The following is a 20,774-nucleotide window of genomic DNA, read 5'->3' on the forward strand; positions in this document are numbered from 1 at the left end:
GAGTCAGCAAGGAATTCAGTTTAGTTTAATTGTTGAATGAATGAAGGGAATAATGTGTAAAAAGGCTATGAAGGTAACTTGGAGCCAGATTGTGAAGACTTTAAAGACCAAATACAATAGTTTATTTTTGACCCTAAGGAGCTACACTGTCTAAAAGATGGATTGGAAAGGTAGAGACTTGAAGCAAAAGGACTTTATGGATGTCCAGACAAGAGACGATCATAAAGCTTAAAGATGTCTTACATTTTCCATTAGTTTAAAAGGACCAGATTTGAAATAGTATATCTATAGATTCCTGAGTGACTTAACAAGTGCTTTATTTTATTTTATTTTTTTGCTGAGGCAATTGGGTTAAGTGACTTGCTCAGGGTCACACAGCTAGGACATATTAAGTGTCTGAGATCAGATTTGAACTTAGGTCCTCCTGACTTCAGGGCTGGTGCTCTATCCACTGCATTACCTAGCTGCTCCAATAAGTGCTTTGAAGAAGTAGAAGACTACCATAAAAAATATTCTGCCTTCATTTTCTCAAATGACAGCCATTTTGAGGTTAAAGTGAAGAAATTGTATATTGTGGTTGTTATAGTAATATAAAAAGTTAAAGGTCTTTTCTGTAGCAACTGGGGTATATTCTTTAACTTAATCAGTAGAAGGCAACAATGAAACAAATTGGTGGTAGTAGTAATATAATAAATGTAAAATGGCATTAATAGTATTCTGAATTTTTATAGGGCTTCATAATTTATAAAACTACTTATAACTCTAAATATTAACTCCACTTGATATATGGTCCTCTCCCTCAGACCTCACATAATATTGCATTTTACACTTCTAAATTATAGTTCTCATTTAGTAGTGTGTCTTTTAGTTATCTATATTGGTGTCTTATCCCCATCCTAGTCTATAAGCTTCATGAGGTAAGATACATCTTATCTAAACTTTGCATTTCTTCTCTCATCCTGGCACACTACTTAATAGTTGCTTGTTGATTGAATAATGAGATTTGGTGATTCTGTGAGTAAAAAAATAATGTAGAGTTAAATGTGGGGTTTAATTTTAGCTATTTTTAATTTAACCTTTGGAGCAAACATAAGAACCACTGTTTTATTTGCTTTTGTTTTTTAATGAATGACAAAGGAATATGAATTCCACTGATATAAATTTAAGCCAGTCTTCTTTTACATTCTCCAGAGTCTTGCTATAAAACCTATTTTCAAGATCTTTGCTATGGGATTACAAGATGGGTTAAGTAGACTTTAATGAAATCTTTTTGCTAAAACTTTTTGAATAGTACCCAAGCTGTACATATCCTATGGGAAACTTCTGCTTTATAAACTATAGAAAAGATATGCAAAAAAAAAAATTAAATAGTGCCAGAAGACCTGGGTTCTTGTCCCAGCTCTACCACTTGTTATTAACTAATCTTAGAGGTAAGTCTCTCTCAGCCTTATTTAAAGAAGAAGAAAATTTACCTTACTACCTCATATATGATATTTTGTATGTTATATAGTAGTTTATAAATGAGATGTGTTTTTTGGGTAGAGAGTGATACTGGATTTCCCATATACTAATTCAGTTCTTGGAGAGGGAATGAAGGCAAGTAAAAGAGCTTGACTTTATTGGCCTTTTTACTTCCATACTTTGAGAATCTCTTATTTTATTGGTGTGAGTATTCATTCTATTAAAGCAGATCAAAATTCCTCTATACCTTACACTAAGCAATCTTTACTTGAATTCTGTGAACCTGTTTTAAAAAATATTACAATTACATTTTAGTATACAGTTACAAATTTTCTTTGTGATTATCCATATTTTATGCATTTAAAAATATTATTCTGAGAAGGGGTCCCTACTCATATTATTAGACTGCCAAGAGAGATCATAATATAAAAAAGGTCAAAAATCCCTGAAATCTTCATGAGTTTCCAAGGCCAAAATAAATCATCTGACTGCAAGCCTTCTGATAATGATCCTAACTGTATCTAGCCAGGCTAATCTTTAGGTGCCATTCCTCTACTTTAAACTTGGTGGGCTAAGACCTGCCAGCACTTCAAAATCCCCAGCAGCACATTTTGAAAATGCTTGATGAGACATTGAAAAAGAATCTTAGTAGCTTTCTCAGCTTTGGATTTTTACTATACTTTGGAAATACTAAGCATTAAAGTAATGAGTATTTTGGCAATTAGATGAAAGATACAAGAAATATCGCTTTGTTTTAGGAGATCATAAATCTATTTTGCCTGTGAAATAACTAGAGTTTGAGTATGCAAACGCAAAGGAAATTCATCATACAGAAATAGTTGTATAAATTCTTTTAAAAGCTGGTAATAGCTAAGTTTTCATTTTAATTGGTATGTGGATCTAGGTATTGTGGAAAAGATTGTTTTCAAATTTAAAATAGGAAAATTATTCTGTGAGAAGAAATACAAACTGTAATTTTCAAGAACATGAAACCTCCTTTATTTTTCTAGGATGACAATGGTCTCTTAAAACAACAGCTTAAAGATTTTCAAAATGAACTTGATCAAATGGCTGATGGGTTGCTTCATCCAGAAGAAGTAGCAGCTCGTGTGGAAGAATTGAAACAAAAGTTGGAAACAGGACTTGGGGATATTAGGTAAATTGTATTTCAATAAGATATCAATAAGATGCTCAATTATTTATTAAGGCTGGAAATATAGAGACATTAGATTAAGTGAATGAAAAGTTTTTCATAAAACTTTTTATAAGGTATTTTTAATGACAAGAAAATTCAACTCTCTGCCACTTGTCTACATTTCCTTTACAAGTCTCATGTCCTTGGTGAACAATAACTTATTTCTAAAGGATGGGGTTTCCTTAACAAACAAGGAAGTTAGCAAGAGGTATGGTTTTAAGAGGGAAGAATATTGAATACATTGAATTTGAGATATATATATGTATGTGAAAAAAGTATTTTGTAAACCTTAAAAATTTCAATTACTATTATTATTAACTAGTTATCAATTATCAAACCCACTTGAATCAATAGTGTTAGAAAAGAACCTTTGAGTCCTTTCTTGTTTCTCCTCTCTGTAAGTGAGAAAACTGACTTGTCCAGGGTTACACAGTGTATTAATGGCAAAGTACTCTGTTCTTTCTATTTTGTTATTGTGAAGAGAGCCCAATGTCTTGTCTTGCAAATAATTGAAATTCAGTAAATATTGATTATTAAATACCTTTTCTTATATCAAACTTCATAATTTTGCATTGATTATTTAGCAGTATCCTTTTTTTCCTATTGCTGTATTATTAAACTGACATTTTCTGTTTATATTGTACATGTGTTTTTTTTTTCTCTAGCAGGTGCCTCAATCCTTCAGATGTTCTAGGGAAAACTCTTGCTGATTTGCAGAAGAAGTTCAATGAAATTCTTTCACATGTCCAGCAGGAAAAGGAGGAGGCACTAAGTAGAGAGAGAAGACTGCAAGAAGAAATGGCATTTCAAAAGGAGCAATTGGAAGAAGAACAAGAGGAGTACAGGAAGTCCTGTGAAAAAGCTGCAGATGCGAGAGTAAGAAAGAGGCTGAATTAAATGACACTAATTCAGCTATAGGGGAAGAGTAGTTCTTTTCACCTGGCAGATTACAGTGTTTCCCTTCTGATAGAAACAATGTCTTTGTTACAAAGACTGGGTGTAACTGAAATCCTCTGTGAAATATGGCCTTTGAAAAATGAATACTTAGGGGCAACTAGGTGGCACAGTGGTTTCAGACACTTAACACTTCCTAGCTGTGCGACCCTGAGCACCCAATTGCCTCAGGAAAAAAAAAAAAAAAAAAAAGAGAAAAATGGGTACTTAGTAAACTGGGTTCTATTCCTTATTCTGCTTCCTATTAGCTGTATAACTGTGGACAGGAATCCCTTGTAATTCAAATAGTCTCTGTCCTATGTGCTGACATTCTATGTATTGGGGCTTCTGTTATATATTCTGACAGTGTCTCTTAGGTTTCTTTAACTTATTTCCTTCTGGTTCTAATATTCTGTGCTTTGCTATTTTCTATGATCCTTTTCAGTTCAAAAAAAAGAAAAGAAACTCATTTTCTTTTTTCATGTTGTAGTGTTTGCTTTGGGATCCAGGGAAGTGCCTTCTTATCTCTTTTACATTTACATATCATGTCTCTCAAATTTCAAACTTAAGCTATCATTTGTCTTCCTACACAGTTCTTTTATAAGAAATTTTACCCTTTTATAATAGAATTGTAACTTCCCTGAAAGTTTGTTGACAATGTTCTTTAATAACTTTGCTTGAAAACCATAATTGGATCTTATTTCTTTTACAGATTCAGTCTGATAAAAGGCAGCATGAAGCCAAAATTCGACAACTGGAGAATGAAATTCATTATTTGCAAGAAAATCTAAAGAGTATGGAGGAAATTCAAGGCTTCACAGATCTTCAACTTCAGGAAGCTGATGAGGAAAAGGAGAGGATTCTTACACAATTAGAAGATTTAAAGAATAAGGTTGGGGAGAAGAAAACAGTATCAATCTCTTAAAATATTGTCTTAATTCTTTTTCTAAATTCTTATAATTGAGAGGCAGGAAGTATAATAAAATGGGAGGGAAAAAACTTTGGGCCTAAATTCACACTCTTTTATTTCTGTTACTTTTTGTGTGACTATTAGGAGTGATTGCTTTCCATTTCTGGTCATGTCATTTTACAAAGCACTATCTGGGCATGTGTAAAGTCACTTAATTTCTATGTGCCCCAGAGATGTTAACACTCATACTATTTCCATTGTAGGATTGTTGTAAGAGAAATGCTTTGGAAAACATTTAAATTCTTATAAAAATGTTAACAGCTGTTGTTGATAAAAATTATGATTTCCAGAATATTGATGTTAAAACTGATGATGATCACCAGTTTGATTCCAGGTGTCTCATTTATAGGGTATAATATAATTTGAAATGTAAGAGAAATGAGCAGTCTAACTATTTGGGATTGTAATACTTTTGCAGTTATCTTAGTTCTTCTTTGTAGAGTTGAAGAAATTGGGTTCCAGAGATCTGTATGTTTTATCACAGACATACATATAGTATGTAGCAGAACATATAAGAATCACAGCCCAAACCCTCTCACCTCAGATCTGGTGATCATTTCCTGTATCTTGAACCGTCTCTTTTGTGATAGGTTGTTTTGTTTTTGTTTTCCCTAGAAAAAGCTAGAAGAGGCCAAGTCCCAGAAGCAGTTCCTTGGTTTAGATAGAGAACTGAAGGAGCTAAAGGCGGCTGTGGCTGCATCTGATAAACAAGCAACTGCAGAGCTCTGCATTGCCAAGGACCAGCTGAAGTCACTCCATGGGACTGTCCTCAGGATTAACCAAGATCGTGTTGAGGTGATTCTGGTTTAGATAAATTTCACTGAGAATATTTCTAATGATGCTGATATCTTTTGAGCATGTGTGATCTTGCATTCCTTATTTCTCAAGAATCTTCTTAGATTATTCGCAAACTAATCTCAACATATTCCTAACTGTAAATAGGAGCCTTTTTTTCCTTTCCAACATTCTGAAATCAACAAGACAGGATAGATTAATTGATAAAGGTAACAATTCAATACTTTTCCTACAAAAATACTATGAACTCTACTACATATGTCTTCCACCCCAATGGTAGACACAATAGAGAATACTAAAGTATAAAATCCAGTCCATTCTCACTTCTTTTGAACTCAATGAATATTAAATACTTACGGTGTGCCAGATTAGGTGCTCAGTAAGATACAATCCTTACCTTCAATTCGGTTCAACAAACAAGCACTTGCTGTTTATTCTACCTTCACAATATCTCTTCTATCCATTCCCTTCTCTTCAGTAACAATTACTTCTTAGCTTGGTTTGTCATCCATCTTTCTCTTCTACTCTATAGAAGTACCTCCTTATTGGTCTTTCTTCCAATTTTTTCCTTCTTTAATCCTCTTTTCATACATAACTATTAAATTAGTATTCCAGAAACAGTGCTCATCTCGCTTTTCTAGTCAGAAAATTTTAGGGGTTCCCTGTTGCCACTAAGATAAAATATAGAATTCTCAGTCTGATATTTAAGGACCTTCACAATCCTGCCCAACATATTTTTTAAATTTTATTTCATATTCTTCCTGTTCCAGTCAAATTGATATATTGGCTTTTCCATAAATAATGTTCCAGCCTTACTCAGAAATTTTATCTTTAGACCCCCCTCCCACTCAGGGGCCACATCTTACACAAGGCCTTTCCTCACCTAACTATCCCTAGCAGTTGTGAGCATTCTCTGCTTCTAAAAAGTATTTTGTGTTGCTTGTATTTTATATCTGTTCAACTGTGCACATGTTGTGTCTCCTTCAGTAAAATAAAAATTCCATCAGGACAGTTATCTATGCTCAATTATCTATGTGCCTCAAATGCCTTATACACAGTGGGAATTTTAAAAAGATTTGTTAAATTAATCACTGTTCAAGACCCTTAGTGGGAACATCATACTATTAGTCATATCTCTCAGTTGAGTTTAATAAAGATTAGTTAAGCACTTGTTGTAATCTTAACCTGATAAATTATGTAAGTCTCACACCTTGTGGCCCCTGTGCTGAGAGCACTGCTGGAGACACCAAGAAGAACCAGCCTGATTTCTATTTCTATCCTAGCAATAGGGTGGAAAGACATATGCATCAAAAATTCTGATGTTTTACTTTGTGCTGTAGTCATTTATATATTATTGTATAAGATGTGTACAAAGTGCTAGGTAAATTCTGAGGGAGGAAAAATCATTTATGGTTAATAAGATATCAAAGAAGAGTTCTTGGAGGAAAATACATTCAAGTGGAAAGGATGGTAGACTCAGAAGACAAGGCATTCTGACTCTGTCACTTACTGTCTGGGTGACTGTAAGCAAGTCACCTAACCATTGTCAATCTCAGTTTTCTCATTTGTAAACAAGGTTACTAATGTTTTCACTACCCACCTCATTAGAGTTATGAGAAAAGTAATTTGGAAACCTATATTAATGCTAGTGCTTGTTATTATTGATGTTTTTTTTTAAATGGATAAAATTTTAACAAGTAGAGATGGAGGAGGAAGGAATAATATGAACAAAAACAAGGAGAGAAGAATGTGGTAGGTTATGTGTGGGATTTTACATTTAGTAGTACAATTTGAGTAGAACCTCGAATATATGGAGACAAGAAATGTGAGACAAACTCTTTTGGAATTTGCAAACTACTGTTATTGGGGAACAAAGACATGTTTCAAGTCAAAAAAAAAAAATTTTATTAAGCTGTATAAGGCAAAGTCCCAGATACAAGGGAGACAAAGATGAAAAGTGACATAGCCCCTGCTTCTAAAGGGAAAGGTAGGCCAGTGCAATGTATACAAATAATTCAAGGTAGAATGTAAAGTGAAAAAGTAGAGGTTGCTTTCTTCTGGGGGAGCAGGCAGTAGCACCTGAAGAAGACCTTAGAGGAAGACTGATTTATGCCACTACCCATAGTGGAATGAGCTTTATTTCCAAGACCCCATCTAGCTCTTCCCGTTCTTTTAAGAGCTCCTATATTATGTGCTAGATCATCTGTTATCGACTATATCTATATCTATAAGCAGCTCACCAAAGAGAGAGAGAGCTCAGTAAGCACAAAAAAGCAGAGACTTCATAAAACAGGCAAGACCTGAACAAGGACTTGCAAGGCAAGTGAGATCTGAAAATATTGAAAAGGCTTCTGGTATTGGAAATCACACAAAGGAGGCCCATGGAAGGGTAGGCATGTGAAGGCCAGTAGGACTAAAGAATGGAAAGAAGAATTTGCCCTTATTGTTTCTGAACCTTCTTTGTCACTTTAGAGGCTCCAGGAAGCCGAGCACTTCAGCAAGCAGGCAGCCCAGGCAGCCCGGGATCTCACTCGAGCCGAGGCAGAGATTGAGCTACTGCAGAACCTTCTGACACAAAAAGAAAAGCAAGTACGTACATCTCATTTGTTCATTGATTTATTCAGCACCTGCTCTATGCAGTATTTATTAAATGTCTACAATACACAAGACATTGGTAGTCACTGACTGATAGAAGTTGATTAAACATGATTTCTGCCCTTAAAGACTCAGTCCAAGGGGAGAATATAGGACATAAACATCAATATGTGCCAAATAGAATATAATAATGTATAATAGAGGGACAGAGGTTTATTTGACATTTTAAGGAAAAAAGGAACTAGAAACCTACTTTTGGGGTGAGGTGGGAATAAAGACTCAGGAAAAGCTTCCTTGAGCTAATACTTGAAGAATGGGTAAGAAAATTCATTAAAAAGAAATGGAGGGGGGGGGCAGCTAGGTGGCACAGTGGATAGAGAACCAGCCTTGAATTCAGGAGGACCCTGCCACACTGGTCTCAAACACTTAACACTTCCTAGCTGTGTGACCCTGGGCAAGTCACTTAACCCCAGGCTCAGGGGAAAAAAAAAAAAGAAATGGGGAAGAGAAGTAACTTTCCAGGTTAGGGAGATATATAAACAAAAACACCAAAGTGGGAAAGGATATGCTTCCTTTAACCTTTTTTTGGCAGGGTTTTTATTAATATGCTGTATGAAATTCTGAAACTAAATTATTATAAGAGACAACTCAAATTTTGTTATGCAACCTCATATAAAACAATATGAGCTATGAGCACAAATAGCTGTCTACTCTAAAAAATGATAGCTCACATTTCTATAGGTATTAAGATTTCCAAAGTGCTCTTATTTTGTGATGCATAAAAACCAGACTCAGAAGCTTATGTGATTTGTCCCTAGTCACACAACTAAGTAGTAATAAACCTAGGAGTCGTAGCCTAGTTCTGATCCTCCCTATCATATTATACTATGGTAAAGATTTTTGGAATAAGGTGTACTTGGTAAAGGTAAATACTTTGAAGAGAAATTTAATTAGAACTTTGGTTATTTTTGTTTTAACAGTTTCAAATTGAAATGGAGAAAGCAGATACAGGTACCTTTGGATCAAATTCCCAAATGCTAGAAATTGATCAATTGAATGATATAATGAAAAGACAAAGAGCAGAAATTGAAAGGCTATGGAGTTTACTTGATCAGACTGGGGCTGGTAAAGTATTTTAGTTTGATTTCTCCTCTAATTTACATACAAGTAATTTATTTCTGTTACTCCTTTTCATTCAGATCTTCCTTTTATAAAATTAAATTGTTTTTACTACTTTTACCTTCTTTAGAAAATTATTTAATGGGTATTAAACATAAATTTCATTAATATTATCCTTCAATGGAGCGTTTTCTGCTAAATCCTTTTCTGATGCCTCCTACTACCATGAAGGTGATCCTTAGTTTCTTAAAGGCTTTACTTTCAGGATATAAACTCTGACAGATCCTATCATGTTGGAAAGGTTTCTAACGTGGACCTGCTGATGGATTATGTGTGTCTTATCTAAGTGATACCTTGGGAAGGACAAAGTCATCTCTAGGAGTTAGCCACCAAAGAAAAGATTAATTTATTCAACTATAGCAATATATACTCAACTAAGATATGGAAGGGTTGAAATCTCTTTTGGTAGAATTGGATACTTATACTAATTATATCATAGATCCTTAAAGTATAGCTATAAAATTGTTTTGTTGTTGTTTAGTCATTTTCAATCAGATCCAATATTTTGTGACCTGTTTGTAGTTTTCTTGGCAAAAGTCCTGGAGAAGTGTGCCATTTCCTCTTCCAGATCATTTTATAGATGATGAAACTGAGGCAAACGAGATTAAGTAATTTACCCAGGGTCACATAGTTAGGAAATGTCTGAGGATAGATTTGAATTCAGGTCTTCCTGACTCGAGGCCTGACACTATTCTGTGCCATCTCGTTGTGCCCAGCTATAAATGTATTGAATAGTAATTCAGTGATGAGAACATTTAGTAAAATAATAACACATTGGCCCTGACATAAAGTACCATTACAAGTACTTGAATCTATTAGATCTGTAAGATCTAAATGTCACCAGTTTTTAAAAAGTCCAATTCTAAAATCAGCTTTAAAATATTACTAAGCTACTACAAAAATTTTTGTACATGTGGGTCCTTATAAGGATGAATGCTGAAAACTGTATGTATATTTGGAAAAAACAAAATAATATTCACTTTTAACAAGAAAGAAAAGAAATTGGGAAGAGAATGAGAATTCAGAGGAGTCATTAAAATAGCATTTATATATATATGTGTGTGTGTGTGTGTGTGTGTGTGTATGTATACACATAAATACACACACACAAACATATTTTACTAAGCTTCATTCTTTCTGATGGATTAGTACTTTGCAGATATTTTGAAGAAATAAGTACTATGGTTTTACTCCCACTTCTTGAGAGTGTTACAATTCCTTTACAGACAGCAAAGGAGAAATAGAAAGTCTATTGGAAGAAATCACAGAGCTCCGACGTACCCTTTCTCATCAAAATGATTACATTAGCAGCATAGCAGATCCTTTCAAGAGACGAGGGTATTGGTACTTTATGCCATCATCATCATCATCAAAAGTATGAAATCTCTTGGGTAATGGGGCACAATGAGGGGGTAAACCATGACTCTTCTATGGGAAAGAATGATAGAGTATATGTCTTTTTCCTAAGTGTGATGGTAAATCAGAGAATGACCCTTCCCCTCTCAGATAAAAGACCAAAAATTTCTATTCAAAAATACAAATATGGGACCTTGATATTTTAAATGTCTATGGAAAAGAAATGGAAACTTCCCAAGGAAGTTTAATATTATTACAATTGAAAAGTGTACAGTATGTTTTAAGTGTTTTTCTCATAGCCCTTTAAAGTAGTATCATGGTTCTCCACTTTCATAAATGTCAGTTTTATAACTTGTATTTCACTGGGGAGCAGAGAAATAAAATGACTTATCCTTAATCACAAAGCTAGGAAGACTTGGACCCTGTTATTTTGATTTCATATCTAATTTGTTTTTGTTTTGGGATTTGTATTTTTCCCCTCTTTTGTACCATACTGATTTAAGAAATATGATGCTTTTTGGGGGAGGATTTTTTTAATTCAAATATTATTGCCCAATTCATTTTCATAAAATATTCCTAATAAAACTAGACCACTAAATTTTTTTAATATGTTGCATTCAATCTCAATCTGTGTTTTTGAGTAGTGATACAATATTAGCTGCAAGCCAGCTGTGTGACCTTGTGTAAGTCACTTCCCTTCAATGAGCCTTGTACCTCTTTATTTTAGAATATAAGTTCCTTGAGAGCAAGAACTGTTTTTTATTTTGCCTTTTTCCCCCAGTGCCTCGGAATTACTAAATGCTTTTAAGACTAAATGAAATTATGTGATCTCCGAGATCCCTTCAAGTTGAAAAACCTGTATTCTAATGTTCCATGTTCTAAGATTTCACCTCTTTAACATTCACTTTTTAAGGTTTCTTCAAACTATAACATTCTATTATTTTTAGGTCATTCAAATTAGGAAGTACTGAGACTAACTGCAGTATTCCTGAAGGTCCTATATTTTATTTTTAGTTCTTATTAGAACTATTAGTCAGATACTAATATTTTATATTCATATTTTATATTCACCAAAGGGAAGGACCCTTTGGTGACCATTGGAATTATATTTTAATGATACAAAAGCACGACTTTCTACCTAAATTTCTAGAATTAGTGAGTTAGAGAAATGAAGGTTTTGTTTATTAAAATGTTATGTTGTCAACTGTTTTAGGTTTCTAGTCCCAGATCTCAGAGTACAAAAGATTCTGGTATTGGCTTAAAATGCACATCTTTCATCCCACTCCAAAAGGAACATGGCCATGGGAAGCAAATTGAGAGAAAAGATGTTGCATCAGGATGTTGGATTTATTCTCCAATTAGAAGTGGACTGCATAAAATTTATTCAAATAAAGGTCAGTTGGATCACATAAAGGATATTCAATTTCTAACCATTGAGAAAAAGAATTACCTCCCTTTAACAAAAATGTATAAGTGAAGTAACAGCTAAGGTAAATTTTAAAAAAGGAAAGTGCCTTCTATGTGTCAAGCACTGTGCTAAGTACTTTACAAATACTATCTCATTTTATCTTCACAATTTTGTGAGATAGGTAGGTTCTATTATCATCCCCATTTTATAGTTGAAACTAAATTATTAGTTTTAAAAATATAAGCCAAAGTATCTCAGAGATAGTGGGATGTATTGTAAAGTTCCTAGATTAGAAATCAATATGAGGCTGCATGACCACATCAGGATTATATTAGAGGAATTTCCCATTTTAGGTGTAGGCTGAAGAAAATGGCTTGTAGGAAGTTTTCACATTCTGGGATTCTGGAGTAAGGTATTCAGGGCCTGGCTCTGACATTTCCTAGTGATATGATTAGGCAAATTATTCATCCTTATTTGTGAAATGGGGATAATAATGTTCATTATCACCCTCCCAAGTTTCTCATAAAAGGATATTGAAGTGCTATAGAAATGTCAACGTTATAGCCAGATTAATATTGCAGTAAAACTGTGAGAGTTTCATATGTAAACATATGAAGGAAGGTATATAGCAACTCATCTGGTATAGTGGAAGAATGTCAGGAAAAAGACTATTCACCTGTACTTTTTCTTCTTGTTGTTTGCTTGGTTTTTTTTTTTTTCCTTGTGTTTTTTCCCCTTTTGATTTGATTTTTCTTACTTAGCATGATTAATGTGAAAATGAAGAATTGTACATGTTTAACCTATATTGGATTGCTTGCTGCCTTAGAGAGGGAGAAAAGTGGGGGAAAAGAATAATTTGAAATACAAGGTTTTACAAAGATAAATGTTCAAAACTAACTTTATAGGTATTTGGAAAAATAAAACGCCATTAAAAAAAGAACAAAAAGAATATTGAACTAACTGGTTGCCATTCTGTTGTATGTGATTTTTTCATCTCAGTATCTATTTAATAGAATTATTTCAAAAAAAATTTAAAAATAGAATTATTTCTTCTGTGTTCATAGTAAATGTTGAATTTGAAGTTAAGAGGAACTAGGTTCAAATCCTAAGTCAGATATCGTAACCCCAGAAAATCACTTAACTTTTGTCAAGCCTCAATTTCCTCATCGATAAAATGAAGAGAATAATTAATACTAAATAATTTTTAAACAAATAATTTAAATAATTACATTTAAATAAATTGAAATGTTTAAAGTTAGAAAAGTGCTTTATATTCTCTCACGCAATCCTTAAAACAATCCTGTGAGACAAGCACTGTTATTTTTTACAGAGAACATAACTAAGATTGAAAAGGGCTAAGTGACCATGGTCATATAAGTATCCAAGACAAGAGTTTCAAACTCAGATCTGCCCAACTCCAAGCCCACCATTCTATGCACTGACTATACCACAATGACTTTATTGCTTACAGGATTATTTTGAAGATCATCTGCATTAATGTATATAAAATGCATAACACATTAACCTGAAAGCATGATATAAATGTGCATTCTTTTTGTAATCATATTAATCTTGGTTCTGAAAATGTATATTTAATTACCTTAACAAATATATGGCACCCATAATAAGGAAGATGATAGTTGTACTTGTTCAGTCCATGTATGAACTATTGTGTTCACCTGTATCTTCAATACTTAGAAGCATCATTAAAAAAGTGAGAGCTTATTCAAAGAAGTATAACCAAGATAGTGAGGGGAATTAAAACCATCTCATGAGAAACCATATCAAAGAGCTCTAATTATTTAATCTGAAAAATGGAAAACTTAGATGATACATTATTGTAGTTTTAAGAGTGAGCATTCTTGAGAAAAAGGGACTAGATTTATATGACCTTAGAGCACAAGAACTCATACCAATGAATAGAAATTACAAGGAGTCAAATTTTAGTGCAATATGAAAAAGAACTCCCAAATAATGTACAATTATGATGACGACCTTGTAATATGTGATGTTTCCTTTAGATCTTCAGTTAGAGGCTATGTCATCACCTATGAGAAATTCTGGGAAAAGAATTTATGCCTCAACTTGAAATTGTACCAAATTGACTTTAAAGGTTCTTCCCACTTCAAGATTCTATGTCTTAACTTTTTTTAAACTAGAGAGCACAAATCAATGATGTTGGTTATTTCATTCTTTTTCTTTTTGTAAAGGTGAAGGAAATAGAGGAGATAGCAAGGAAGAAAATGAACTGGATAATGAAGTGGACCCTCCATTTGTACCTCCTCCTGGATCTGTTATATATACTGTGTTTCCAGATGGCACACCTGTCCCTCAGGGAACTGTGTTATATGCTCCTCCTCCTCCTGTACCAATCAATGGCAGACCATTTGAACCTGGAACAGTTATTTATGGTCCCCCTCCTGCTGGAACACACATCATTTATGGGCCGCCTCCCCCTCACTTTTCTGTCCCACTCATTCCAATGGGAGTCCTTCACTGCAACGTACCTGAACACCATAACTTGGTAAGTCAAAAGGATTGATACAACTTTTCCTAATCTGTGTTCTTTGAAACTTTGCAATTCTACAAAGCTTCCAAGAAGAAAAAAAAGATTATTCAAAACTGGCACACACAGCAAATACATCACCTCTTACAAAATATACATGTTCAATTGATGTAGAAAACAATCAATAATTCGATGTACTCAGTAATACGCAGTAATTCACAACTGGTTGTCAATTTTGGTAGAGAAAATATAAAGCATAGTCACTTTCCATTTGTAGTTTGTATTTTATATAAATATTTTATTAAGTAACTAGTATGCATTTAACTTTGAACAAAAGAACCAAATAGAAAATTACATATATTTGCAACTCTTAACACTTTTAAATTCCTACATATGTCCATAACAATTTATTACTCCCTCTTAACCTTCTTCTCTTTGTTCATTCTTCTCTGTATTTCTGTGTAATAGTAGTGTATAACCTTGTGATTTTACTTCTTTCACTAAGCATTTCTTTGTCTTCTCATATTTCTTACATGGTACTATTATAGTATTCTATTATGTAGAAATACAGTAGTTTATTCAGCTCTTCACCTACTGTAGCATGTTTCAAATAATAGTTACATGTGTGTAGCAGAAATCTTTTATTTTTTTTTAAACTGGTGATACTTTTAGATATATTTCCAATAATGGGATTATTGGGTTAAATTGGTTTTTTAAATTCTTGTTATTACCTCCAAAAACAACATTGTTCTTAATACTTAATAATAGCAAAAACAAAACAAAACAAAAAAACAACCTAATTATATATTTATATGCATATGTGTATATATTCTTTACTTAAAACATTATAATATTAAAGGAGCCAGAATAAAATTGATCTGAAGCTATCTCTTTTTAAGTAGCATGGTTATTTCAGCAGCCTTGTTATCTGGTACTATTGGTTATAGGTATTTTTAAAAATAATTTTTAAAGAATTGAAGTACATTAGAATACAAATACTGCACTAATAAGCAAGACATGAATTGAAATCTTGGCTCTATTTGACTTTAGGCAATAAATTTCTCTGTACACTTCAACTTTCTTCCTCCATAAAATGTGGGGCTGAAGAACTAAATAATTTCTAAAGTCCCTTCTAAAAAGTAGATTCTTTCAAGGGTTATTTCTATTAGCATTTTATTCAAAGTAAACAGTTCAACCAGAGTATAAAGTTTCAGGATTCTTTGCCTTATCCTTATTAAGGCCAAAGAGTTAAAAGGACATATGTTCAATATTTTTCTGGTTCCCCACAATTAAATTTAGGCATTACAGGAATCAGGATTTAGAATAGAAAAGGAATTTAGAAACCATTTTATATAAGTCCTCATTTTACTAAAATCCAAGGAGGTTAAATGATTTACCTTAAGATATGACCAAGGTATTACACTTTACCCAATTTTGGAGTGGACTGTGTTCTGAAAGCTTGTTTAGAAATCAGTTATTTGAAACTCAAAAAGTGTTTCCCTGGAAACAATGTTATATGTGGTAGCCAAGTGCTCAAAGTAGCCCATTCTTGTCAGTTTGACCTATAGTTTTGCTTTGGTAATTCTAGCTACCATTTATAACATGGTTTCTATGGAAACATGGGTTCCAAGTTCCACCTTAGAACTTGGGGTGCCAGAAACACCTTTCCCCTTCATTGCTTGCTGTGCCACCATCTGAAAAAGGCCCCTCCCCCAACATCACAGTATAATCCCGGCCCCCCCACAGCAACAAAGGAGTACAGTGTCATTTTTTCACCCTGTAATGAAGAGTGAGTCTGGGGTCCCTATCTGAGGTACTGTGGCAAGGAAGTCTCTGGCTAAGGAGCCATGAGGAGAAAGGGAAAAGTCATCTGCCAGGCCAAAGGAAAGCAGGAGCACCCCAACAGGACACAGCAAGGAGGGAGTTCCTCACGACATTGCAACAGACAGAGAATTCCCTTCCCTTGTGGCCACCAAACCAAGGTAAACGAAATTATAAATCTGATAATATACCTATATTTGCTTATATTTTTAAAAAGAATGTCATTGGTGACAAAATACAAGACTATATCCCATTAATATTATTCTGCAATTTTCCAGTATTCTATTTCATTTTTTTTTCCTTTTGACAAATGAGTGATTAAAAATCTAAACTTAGTAATTATGAAGAAAAACATTCAAATAAGCAATCATATAAATCCACAAATTTTAAATTAATATTTAGTGTATGTTAACTCTTACAAAATAATAACAAAAAACTTTGTAGTCATGTCCTTTTTTGTTCATTTTCTTCTATATACTTTTGTTGATGTTTTAAAATACTGTTTATATGTTGATTTCCTATTGTGCTCTATATAACTTCATATAACTTCTAGTTTTCTTTGTATTTTTTATATTTGCATTTTCATGGCACAGTAACAATTCTATTGTATTCATATACAAGAGTTTACTAAACTTTCCCAATTATTGAACATAATACATTTGTTTACACTTTTTTTTAATAACACAAAGATATTTTTAAGTATTTTGTGCAGATGTGTTCCACATGTTTCTAGCACAATTTCAAATAAATTCAAATAATTTTCTTTATATCATATGGTTTATGCCTTTTGCTGGTGATTTTTTTTTTTCATCTCAACCTATGATTTATTTATCACTCCCTCTGCAAATGTAGATCAGCAACTACATTGCTACTTAATAGTATAGAGAGAAGCCAGGGGCACTGAAAAGTTAAATGACTTGTCCAGGGTCACAGTACTTAGTACTCTAAGGCTGGCCCTTTAGCCATTGTTATGCCTCACTAACATTTTGATTAAAAAGTAAAAAATTCAAATAATCTACCATTTTAAATCTTTACCAGAAGAAAAGCAGGCTTATATTGACAAAGAACATAGATTTTCTGCCACATAGACTTATGTTCAAACTAATAAAATTAGTTATGGGCACTGGGAGAAAAAACTCTTACCTTTTTTTCCCATTTAATTGTTGGGTTTTTCTTTGTTTAGGAGAATGAGATTTCTAGGCTGGAAGACATTGTACACCATGTCAAAATTAAGAGACAGGAAGACAAAGCAGCAAGGCAGCAGGCCAAGAGAGAAATGGAAGAACTTCATCGAAATATTGAAGAGCTTTTGCATGAGAGAAAAGATTTAGAAGAAGAAATGGCAGAAATACATAGGAATCTTCAAAAACATAGCAAACGAAAGTAAGAACATACAATTAAAGAGTCAATGTGAGTTGGAAGAGCACTGATCTTCCCAGATGACTTTGGTCTAAATCCTAGATCAGCCACATACAAATTGTAACAGTGAGCAAATTCTTCCCTTTTTTGAGGTTTAGATTCCTCATCTATAAAATATAATAATAATAATAATAATAATAATAGTCCCTGCTCTATTTACTTTACAGGATGGTTATGAGATTCAAAGGAGATAATGTGTATCATACTCATGCTTCAAGGGTTCATAATTTCATCAGTATATAGGTACTTCATTGATTTTAAATCACAGTTCTCCAGTACCTCAGTAGATGGCTTTTCCTGAGTCACTGTGGCTAAAAAAAAAAAAAAAAAAAATTATTACCTGGTAACTAACCTTCTGAAATAAATCCTTTTCCTAATTTGTTAGACTGGTCTTCAGACAACCATTGCCAGACTCGCACTCAAAGCTTTTTCTGCTTAGTAGAATCTTCTGCCAGAACTTCTACTCCACTGAGTAGCCTCCATGGTACAGTATGGCACCATACAGGATATTTGTTGAATATATAACTTTGCAACTATTTACTAATAGTTGGTATGATGAGTAGAAACTATTTTAGCTAGTTAAACAAAGATGCATTTTTGCAATGTCATTTTAAAGTCAAGTTGTTATTGGTTTTGTTTATTAAAATGGTGTGTATTCTATTGGCCAATAATCTGTTGGGATAGAAACCTTTTTTGGTAGTTATCTAGAAGTCATGAGATCATAGGAAACAATGATTTATTGCTGTGGAGAAGACCTTTGAAATCATCCAGTCTAATCCCCCAATTTTATATGTGATGAAAATGAGGCCCAGAAAAAAAAAAAAAAGTAAATGTATATGCTTAAGTTTCAGTGAATGTCTAGAACTCAAAATAAAACATTACTGTTTTTGTCAATTCCCTAACTTCCCAAGCCCCACCAATTCTATGAGAGCCATTTTTTGTCTATGAAACCCCCCTTGTTTTCAAGATGAGAACTAACTCAGATATAACTTAATTTGCCTCTGTGTCTAACATTCATAATAAGTTCAAAAGAAGTTTAACTGATAACTTTTTTCTTAATATCATTAATTCCTGGATGTATCAGATGTATCATCGTTTTAACAAAATCTTCCCCTATGACAAACAATAAACAGTTGAGCAAATTAACTGACAGATTGACTGCATCTGACAGTATACAATATACTATATTCATAATCCCCCACCTCTCCAGTGAAGTTAAAGGCTTAGTTATTCAATTTATATGAGGACCAAAATTGAAATTATAATTAATAATTTAACATTGTTTCCTTTTAAATTGCTCTTGTGATTATATATATTTTCCTAATTCTATTTACTTATACTCTGCATCAGCTTATATTCCTGTTTCTTATATTCTACATATTTATTCTTTCCTACAGTGCAACAAATTCCATTTTATTCATGTACTACAATTTGTTAAGTGCTTCCCTAATTGATACCCATTTTGTTTTCAGTTCTTTGCTAAAAAACAAACAAACAAACAAAAAAACATAAAAAAGTACTTCTCTGTAAAATTTATGGGATTAGGACTTTCTGTGGATTAAAAGATATGAGCATTTTATAACTTCTTTCATACAGTTCCAAATGGTTTTCCAGAATGTTTGCATGAATTCACAGCTTGACCAAGAATATATTAGTGGATCTATCTTCCCACATTCTCTTCAATGTTAACTATTTCAATTCTTTTTTAACATCTTTGTCAATTTATGAAATAGAGACAAAACCTCAGAGGTGTATTCATAATTTCTTTTGTTCATGAATTGGAGCAGTCTTTTAAAATTCTTTTGAAAGCTGTTCATGTCCTTTGACTATCTTTAAAAAATGGAACTTGGTCTTTGTGTCATTCCCTTTATCTCTGGGATATTAGACCTTTAAAAGAAATATTTAGGAGCAGCAAGGTACATAATGGATAGTAATGGCTGTGGAGTTGAGTGCCTGAGTTCAAATCTAGCCTCAGACATTTGACATGTACTAGCTGTTTGACCCTGGGCAAATAACTTAACCCTGATTGCCTCATTCCTCAACTCCCCTCCATCTCCAAATTTCTGTTTAAAAAAATAAATAAATAAAATAAAATATTTTAGGTATATTTTTCATTGATAGTTTTCTTATTTCAAATGCATTTATTCTTTATGTACAAAAGCTTTTCAAATTCATGTAATCCAAATTATCTACTTTATTTTTTGTGATCTTCTCTACTCTGTTTGATTAAGAATTCTCCTCTTAGCTGCAGTTGTGAAAGAGTGTTTTTCTGTTCACCGCATTTATTTTTTATGATATCACCTTCTACATTTAGGTGTCACGTATGGCATATAATATAAGATAGTGGTCTAAACCTATTTTTACCAAACTTTTAATTCTTCCAGCAATTCTTATTAAATAAGAAGGCCCTTTCCTAAGTATATTTTGTGCTTAGGTATATTGAACACCAAACTACTAGATTTAATTGTTTCTGATTCCTGCTTTTTTTCATCTGTTCTAATGGGCTGATTTTATTTTTTTAATCTGTACTATTTACTTTTAATGGTTACTGCTCTATAATTTCTTGAAGTATTCTCTCTTAATTCCTACTTTTTAAAATTTTTTTCTTGAGATGCTAAATTTTTTTCTGTTTAATAAATTTTGCTTTATTTTGTATACTTTTTAAAGTAATAATTATGATGCTGTTTGTACCTTGATTTAACTATTATTGTCTTTTATAGCATATTAAGAGAAGCCCAACTGTGAACAGTGACTATCCTTCCAATTATTTGTCTTCATTTATTTCTTTCTTTTGAGGGATTTCATGGAAGGACATGGTGACAGTCTGATTAATGAAACAGAAATACATACATCATCCAAACATCACAACCAAATGATAGATGAAATTGGATGCATTGAGTCAACTCTTCTAAAACGTCGGGCAGAGCTCAGAGAAGCAGATCGACTCCTAGCTGAGGCTGAAACAGAACTTTCAAGCACAAAAGAGAAAGTATGTCCTTGCTTTGCTACTTGTGCTGGGACAGCTTAAACCAAAAAATTTATAGCCATTGACTAGGCATTTTAATAATTCCAAAGGTGGTTGTATTTGCTTCATTTCTTTTACTGCCTTTTGGTTAGGTTACATAATGAATAATAA

At 33.0% G+C, this 20,774-nt stretch overlaps 1 protein-coding gene across 8 annotated transcripts in view; it reads left to right on the top strand.

Annotated features, from left to right (window-relative positions):
* Positions 1-20,774, top strand: part of CNTRL (centriolin) — an 81,014-nt gene that overhangs the window by 35,592 nt on the left and 24,648 nt on the right. For 6 of the 8 annotated variants that reach the window (XM_074292932.1, XM_074292936.1, XM_074292937.1 and 3 more), the window contains 11 exons: positions 2,472-2,617; positions 3,322-3,532; positions 4,302-4,481; positions 5,175-5,354; positions 7,827-7,943; positions 8,930-9,074; positions 10,355-10,503; positions 11,698-11,878; positions 14,103-14,416; positions 17,403-17,602; positions 20,435-20,627. In XM_074292932.1, coding sequence (XP_074149033.1) covers positions 2,472-2,617; positions 3,322-3,532; positions 4,302-4,481; positions 5,175-5,354; positions 7,827-7,943; positions 8,930-9,074; positions 10,355-10,503; positions 11,698-11,878; positions 14,103-14,416; positions 17,403-17,602; positions 20,435-20,627 — 2,016 coding nt within the window. The remainder of the gene's footprint in view (positions 1-2,471; positions 2,618-3,321; positions 3,533-4,301; positions 4,482-5,174; positions 5,355-7,826; positions 7,944-8,929; positions 9,075-10,354; positions 10,504-11,697; positions 11,879-14,102; positions 14,417-17,402; positions 17,603-20,434; positions 20,628-20,774) is intronic. The other 2 variants (XM_074292933.1, XM_074292935.1) reach the window with 1 other exon arrangement.

Source organism: Sminthopsis crassicaudata, chromosome 2, assembly GCF_048593235.1.
Source record: "Sminthopsis crassicaudata isolate SCR6 chromosome 2, ASM4859323v1, whole genome shotgun sequence".
Taxonomy (NCBI): domain Eukaryota; kingdom Metazoa; phylum Chordata; class Mammalia; order Dasyuromorphia; family Dasyuridae; genus Sminthopsis; species Sminthopsis crassicaudata.